The sequence below is a fragment of the Ceratotherium simum genome, chromosome 24 (assembly GCF_057802395.1).
Source record: "Ceratotherium simum simum isolate JZ-2026a chromosome 24, ASM5780239v1, whole genome shotgun sequence".
Taxonomy (NCBI): Eukaryota; Metazoa; Chordata; class Mammalia; order Perissodactyla; family Rhinocerotidae; genus Ceratotherium; species Ceratotherium simum.
In genome coordinates, this window is record NC_141923.1 from 12,488,818 (window position 1) to 12,496,771 (window position 7,954).

General features: G+C 41.8%; 1 protein-coding gene across 1 annotated transcript; it reads right to left on the reverse strand.

The window, feature by feature from the left end:
- Nucleotides 1-780: 780 nt before the first annotated feature.
- COX8C (cytochrome c oxidase subunit 8C) lies at nucleotides 781-1,918 on the reverse strand. Its single transcript, XM_087447753.1, has 2 exons — nucleotides 1,739-1,918; nucleotides 781-1,110 (listed from the first exon to the last, which is right to left on the reverse strand). The coding sequence occupies exons 1-2, from the start codon at nucleotides 1,850-1,852 to the stop codon at nucleotides 1,018-1,020; spliced, it is 207 nt and encodes a 68-aa protein (XP_087303879.1). The 5' UTR covers nucleotides 1,853-1,918; the 3' UTR covers nucleotides 781-1,017.
- Between the last annotated feature and the right edge of the window lie 6,036 nt (nucleotides 1,919-7,954).

Genomic DNA, 7,954 nt, shown 5'->3' on the forward strand with positions numbered 1-7,954 from the left:
AAAACTTTTAAGTTCCCATTAGAGATAAGGAAACTGAGGCTCAAAGTTGAACTATGTTGTCCACAATCACACCACAATCGGCAGAATGAGCTAAAATTCAAACAGAGGTGAATGTTATTCTCCAAACTTGAAAGACAACTTAGAGAGAACAATAAAATCAATAAATTAATAAATCAATAAATTAGGAGAGATACACAGGTATCTCTTTGTAGAGAATAAAGTTCACGGGTACTTACTAAATCCTGGAATGTAGAAATTTAAAGACGTTTTAAGACAAATTAATAAAAAATTATATTTCTCACAGTGAAAAGTAAAGTCTGGATCTCATTACTCTAAATGGCAGTACAAAGGAACATAAAAGTAGTGGGAAGAATCATTTAGCTAAATTTATGTTGCCTTACTGCTACATATCTAATCTTTTAATGCTGATGTCACTAGATACATGCATTCACTGCCATAAAATAACACTTGATGGCACTATCTCAATCATGAAGTCAGACCTTTCACAGCAGTTCTCATTACTGTACTTTTCATCCTTAAATTCCCATCAGCTTTCACAATGTTTACAAAACCATCAGTGTGGGCTGGCCCATGGCGTAGTGGTTAAGTTTGGTGTGCTCTGCTTTGATGGCCAACCGACACCACCAGGCACTGGCCATGCTGTGGCAGCGACCCACATACAAAAGAGAGGAAGACTGGTGCAGATTTTAGCTCAGGGCGAATCCTCCTCAGCAGGAAAAAAAAAAAAAAAAAAAAGTCTGTGATTACATATAATACCAAGCACGCACGTTCCTTCCAATTTTATTTAACACTTTTAAATGACTATACAACTCATCTTTATATAATGCACAATACTAAAAAGGTGCAAAATATTTACCATAAACACATGGTTATGAAAGTGAACACCCACAAAGGTCGCCTCATCAACCCAACTAAACACTTGTACTCATTTCAAGAAGCCACAGCTTTTTCTGAACGCCTGTCGGACGTTCACGGCTGCTCCGCATCTTCTTCCATCTACTCTCTTCTGAACTGGCTCAGATTGCTCAGCACATACCCACTCGGTGCTAAGAAGGTCGTAAAAATCACCACGAGCGCAACAGCCACCTCCTGGAAGAGAAGACGACAGGCGCCGTGAACGGGGCTGGCTTCCTGGACCGTCACTCGCTGCCCAACAAAAACGCTTTCCACGCTTTGAGGAATTTGTCTCTCGTGCTAGAAACAGGGGCCTGAGGAAACCTAAAAAGCAGGAATTCCATTCCTCGACGACCCAACTGAAATTTCTGAAGAAAAGTTCCTAGTTCTCTAGTTCCGACCTTTGAACTCTGGGACCTAACTGCTGCCCAGGATTTCCACCATTTTAGGGAAAACGGTAAGTTTTGGCGACGAAGAGGGCGTTCAAAGGCGCTCGCTATACTGCGGCACAACAACGGCTGTGCCCCTTCGACGTCGCGCCCCTGAAGGGTGCGCACGGAGGCCCGGCCCTCTCCCAGGCGCGCGCGCTCAAGGCCCCGCTTCCTGCCCCTCAGGCCCCACCACGCGCGCTCACAGCGCCCCCGCCCGGACCCCTAGGGGCCCACGACCCCCTCCGACAGCGGCCCGGCCTCCGAAGCCTCTGAGGTGAGCGGCGACCCCGCCCGACCCGCCTCCCCACTCGTTGGGGCGCCCCCCGCCTAGGCCACGCGCTCCCACCCGTCCCGTCCCGTCCAGGTGCCATGGCGGGTGGGCCTCAACTCACCGCGGCCGACGCCGGCCGCTGACGGCGACGGGGCTCCGAGTGGCCCATGCGGCGGCCGAGCGGGGTCACGCCGCGGCGGCACAACAGCAGGCAGAGGACGGGCAGGCGGGGCATGGCGCGTCCGGTGAGGCGAAGCGAGGCGAGGCCGAGCTGACTGGACAGCAAGCACACGGCGAGGCGAGGCGAAGCCTGACGGCGCGAGCTCCAAAGCTGAGACGGCGGCTGGTCTGCACAGGCGCCCCCGGCCACAGAGGGCGCCCGCTCCCTCTGCCCCCGCCCCCCGCTCAGCTCCGCCCCTGCCCCGCCCCTTCCGCTCAGTACCTGCTATGCTCCGCCCCTACCCCGCCTCTTCCGCTCAGCACCCTCAGCTCAGCAGGACGGTCAAGTGCATAGTGTCCCGGCGCTTAGGCGTTTCATCCCGCGTTCCGCACCTAGTACGGTAGCTTCATCCGTGTGCGCCTAGACTTGGCTTCCTACCCCTCCCAAACTGCTCTCTACCATACCTGCCCTGCCCAGCCCCTCATCCCCACACACAGTATCTCGATTTTCTGCTAGGGAAGGTGAGGAACTCAGCGCCCCTACACTTCCCTTTATCTTTCTTTCCTCCCCAGCTATACCTTTCAACGTGTCATTACTTCTGTTGGTAGAATTTATACCATTTATGCTTTGTTATCTAATGTTAATTAAATCTTACATACGTTGTCTGTAAATTAATTCCCAACATAGAAAACCAAGAACAAGTATTTAGCGTGCTGAAGATATAAAAACTATTCATGGCAGGATCAAATAGAGTATTTGGACCCAATAGAGAAGGTGGTGTAATTATGTCACCAAACTTGTAGCTCTTGAAGGAAAAATGGAATATATTGTGATTTTTAAATGTAATACTATGATAAACCTTTATCCACTCTTTAAAATGACCCATTTTCTTCACAATATTTCCTTTTTAGGCCTATTACACAACGAGCATTCTACAATTTCCTTTGATTGCCCTGTTTCTGCAACCTGATATTTTCCTTTTTCTTAGATTCCTATTTCACTATGCTGTAGTACATCCTTGAGCAATTCATTCAGACAGGATCTTTGGATGATAGTTTCCTCAGTCCTTGGAAGTCAAAAAATCTTTGTTTTGCTCCCCATTTAAATGCTAATTTGACTAGCTATAGAACTCTAGGCTCAAAATCATTGTCCCTCAGAAATTTTAAAGGCATTATTTCCGCTTTTTCTAGCATCTAGTGTAACTGATAAGAAGCATGATGTCAATATAATTCTCATCTTTTGATGTAGCTTCTATTTTTTTATTTTTGGAATCTTTTAGGAGTTTCTTTTTGTCTTTGGGCTTGTGAAGTTTCTCTAAAATATGGCTGGATATGGGTCTTTCTTCATTCATACTGATTAGCAGTGCGTAAGACCTTTCCATCTGAGTACTTGGATCTTTCTTTAGCTCTGGGAGATCTACTTCTATTGTTTATTTCCTTTCTGTCTATTTTCTCTATTCTCAATCTGAAACCCCTATTAGTTGGATGTTGGCCCTTCTTGGTGGATCATCTGTGTATTTCAACTTTTCTCTTTTTGTCTCCTTGTTCTACATTCTGGAAGATTCCCTAGACTTTTTCTTCTAGCCCTTCTGTTGAGTTTTTCACTTTAGAATTATATTTCTAATACTTATTAATTATTTGGGGTTTTTTTTTTAGAGTCACCTATTCATATTTTATAGGTAAACTGTCACCTCAAATTTCTCTGAGAATGTTAATTTGAACTTTTTTTTAAAAGTTCTCTTCTGGTCCCTGAACTATTTCTGTTTCTTCTAGGGTGAATTCTATTTAGTCATTTTGGCTGTGCTGGTTTTGCTCAACTATCTTATAACCCTTGGTTGTCCTTTCATGTTTGTGAATATGAAGAGCCAGGTGAATTACTTGGGTTCTTTTCTATTACCAGTCTCTCCCCAGAATGAAAATGCTGATTATATGATCTTTGTGTGCAGGCTGAGTATGTCAACTAGTAGTCAGGAAGATGTCCTCCCTCACCCCCATGCCAAAGTGAGTAGGGTTCTACGCTAGAGTTCCAAACTGCTGCCATCCCAGGAAATAACTTATTTTCTTTAGAAGAATTTCTCTGGCTTCTACCTAGGATAAACACTGCCAAAATATGCACAAGGTTGGGGGAAGAGAAGAGGAGCAGGTGACCCGCACGTCCTTTCCACTGACTGTTTTCCATCATTTACCTTAAACTGGTGCCTTTCCTCCCACTCTAGGTCTTTGTAGCTGTCAATTTAAGTGCCAGGATGCTGTGGAAAGACCCTCTCTTGTCCACTGCAGCCTCAGTTGTGCTCAGAGCTATGGCTCCTTCTTCTCTGCTTTACCCATCAATAAGATGTCATTTACCTTTAGTCTTAGAGAAATTCACCAAAATCTGATTTGCTTAGGTAGCCCTGCTTCTCCACCTCTCATTTCACACATGGTTTCATTTCATCTTGTACTTCTTTACTGTCACTGTAATGGGTTTTCAGGAAGGATTGGTAAACACCTGAGCTCCTTCATCTGCTCAAAGTGGATGCCCCACTTGAATCATTGGGATTTACTAAATGTCGTGGGAGGCCACTAGAGGCTCTAAGTAGGGGCAATGTGATGTGATTTCCGTTTTTCAAAGATCACCCTGGCTGCTCTGTGAAGAAATATGGGGTGAGAGGTTATTGCAATAATTGATACCCACTAACCACATGTGCTGTCTAATACAATATCCAATGGCCATGGAGCTTCTGAGCCCTTGGAATGTGGCAAATACCACTGAAGAACCGAATTTCTTATATTATTTAATTTTAATTTGAAAACTGATACTTGATTCAGTCATGGGAAAACTTTTAAATTGGGAACAAGTTGGGTATTTGAATCTACTTTTTCGACTATAAACTTTCTGAAATCTAAATACAGATGGAGTATTTCAGATGAAAACTTAGCATCCAAAATGAAATGTGGCTGTAATTACAAAACACAAAGATTTAGTGCCTTAGTATGTTCAGGTTGCTAAAACAAAGTACCAAAGACTGGGTGGCTTAAGCAACAAACATTTATTTCTCAGTTCTGGATACTGAAAAGTCCAATATCAAAGCACCGAAGTAGTGTCTGTTGAGACCTTGCTTCCTGGTTCATTGTGTCCTCCCATGGCAGAAGGGGCAAGAGAGCTCTCTGGGGTCTCTTTTATAAAGACACTAACCCCATCCATTAGGGCTCCACCCTCATGACCTAATCACCTCCCATAGGCCTCCCTACTAATACCATCACATTGGGAGTTAGGGTTTCAACATATGAATTGGGGGGGGGGGCGAGGGGGGCAGTATAAACATTCAGTCCATTGCATTTAGTAAAAAAGAAAAATGCAAAGTATCTCATTAATAAAGTTTTTATATTTCTTACATATTGAAATGATACAATTTGGGATATATTTGGTTAAAAATAATACACAATAAATTTTATTGTACTTGTTTCTTTTTGGTTCTTTTAACACAGCAATGAGAAAGTTTAAAATTACACATATGGTTCACATTATATTTCCCTTGGACAGCTCTGCTCCAGAATCTTACCCTGACCAATCAGATCCTGCATGAATGTGCCTGGCCACCTCCCTAACCTCATCTCCTTGTCTCTAATCTCCCCTTTGTTCATCAGGCTGGAGCCACATTAGCCTCTTGAATCTACCTGGCTTTGTTCTGTCTCACTTGCTGGTCCCTGCCTGAGAAACCTGCCCCAGACGTTCCCACAGCTCACTCCCTTACATCATTCAGTTCTTGGACCACCCTGCAAAAAACAGCCCTCGCTCCACTCCCAATTGCTCTCTTTCCCCTTTTCTGCTTTATTTTCTTCATGGCCCTTAACCACCATCTGAACTTATACATTTTAATTTGAAAATTGATACCTGATTCAGTTATTGGAAAACTTTTAAATTGGGAACAACTTGGGTATTTGAATCTACTTTTAGTAGATTCAATAGTATGTCTTCTTTACTAGGAAGTGAGCACTGTAAGAGCAAGAGTCTTGTCTGACTGCTCACCCTGAAGCACCCCAAAGAGCACTTCACACATAGTAGGTACCCAATAAATGTTTGTTGAATGAATTAATGAATGCTCACACCTCTGTGCTCTTTTCCTTTCCCTACTAAAGACACTGTCTGGAGACAGTGGACAATTAAATGCTGAGAGGAATTATACCCTCTCCTACACAGTAGAAGCTGACAAAATAGGCAAGGGAGGCACTGGATTGTGAAGAGAGGAATTGAATGCATGATGGCGCATTTAAACATTGGTCATCTCTTTGCAGCTATGAGATTAACCACGGGAGAGCACGACTGGACAAAAGATATTAGTGTATAATTGTTCCCAGACCTTTCTCTCCTTCATGGGCCAAAGAGGACTCTAGTTTTGCCTATTCAATTTCTTTGTCTCTGTCACCCTCCAAGATGGGGGGAAGAGGAGTGTCAGAACTATCTCTTTGAACTCTTGTAATGCAGAATCAGGAGTAAAGGGGAAGGGGAGAAGGACAGGAGGATCAAGATACTGTTGTGAGCAATTTTTTAAAGATTTGAAAAGAAAGGAGTATGAATAGTTGCACTGTGAGAAAGTAGAAGGAAAAATGAAGAGGAATTCATTCAAATTCCTTGAATTCCAGGAATTCATTTTGCTCTCCAAAATGAAGAGCAGTTGAGTATTGCTATAGTCTATATATCCCCTTCAGGATATCTGAAAAATTGAAATAAAAACTTGCAATTTTGAAATTGCTTTTGGGTTACAAATCATATGTCTCAATTGACATCTCTGAGCCTGGACCACATGGGTGGTGACTGTAGATATTTAGACCATTTATATTAAATGTAAATAAATATAAGTAATAAAAGGCAGAGATTGTCATATTAGATTTTCTTTAAAAGACCCAACTATATACTGTCTAAAAGAAACCCACTTTAAAGATGAAGGTATAGATAGGCTAAAAGAAAAAGATATACCGTGCAAATACTAATTACAGAAAGCTGGAGTGGCTATACTATCAGACAAAGTAAATGTCAGAGCAAGGAATATTAGCACAGATGAGGAGAGATATTTCATAATGATTAAGGGATCAATTCGTAAGAGGGCATAAAATACCAAAATGTGTATGCACTTGATAACAAAGCTTCAAAATACTTGAAGAAAAAACTGATAGAACCAAAAGGAAAAATAGACAAATCTAAAATTATAGTTGGAGAATTCAAAACTCTTCTTTCAATAATTGATAAAACAAGTAGACAGAAAATCAGTAAGGATATGGAAGACTTGAACACCACCATCATATTGAAGTAATTGGCATTTATAGAACACTCCATTTAACAATACCTGAACACACATTCTTTCCAAGTGCACATGCAATATTTACCAAGATAGAATATATTCTGTGCCATAGAACAAGTCACAATAATTTGAAAGGATTTAACTCATACACAGTATATCTTTTGACAACAATGGAATTAAATTAAAAATCAAAACTAGAAAGGTATCTGAAAAAAACCCTCAGATATTTAGAAATTAAACGACACACTTCTAAGTAACCCAAGGGTCAAAGAAGAAATCACAAGGAAAATTAGAAAATATTTTCAACTGTATGAAGATTAAAACACAACACATCAAACTTTGCAGGCTGTAGCTAAAGCAGTAAGTACTTAGAGGGAAATTTTTGGCATTAAATGAGTATATTTAGAAAAGAGGAATGATGTAATTAAGGCTTTTATCTCTACTTGTGAAATGAAAGACTTTGTTTCTTTTTCTCCAGATAGGAGACCACATGGAATACTAGAAAGATGTTGGACTTTCAATCCAACCAATCTAGGTTCAATTCCAGGCTTTGTTATTTTTTAGCTGTGTCACATTGGGCCACTTACATCCTTTCTCAGCCTTGGTTTCCTCACTTGTGAAATTGAGTTAATAATACCTACAGTTCATGAATGCTGAGAGGATTGAATGTGCCTTTGGCACATAGAGGGTCGCACAATTGCTATCGTACTTCCATGTATCACCAACAGGGGAGGGAAGATTGTGGGTTAGGGCACAACAAATACTCAAAGTAGATCTAAAGAGGAGCCATGTAGGAAAAGTTGCTAACCCCAAGAAAAAGAATCAGCTATCATATTATTAGAGAAACTCAAACTACTGAATGACCTAAATCAAGATCTATACAGCCCAAGTAATGAGAT

What these genes read in the sequence shown, in the direction of transcription:
- COX8C (XM_087447753.1), bottom strand. Translation starts at nt 1,852, where the DNA reads ATGCCCCGCCTGCCCGTCCTCTGCCTGCTGTTGTGCCGCCGCGGCGTG. An exon ending in AGCGGCCGGCGTCGGCCGCG is followed by an intron (nt 1,111 to 1,738) that starts GTGAGTTGAGGC and finishes CTTCTCTTCCAG; the next exon opens with GAGGTGGCTGTTGCGCTCGT.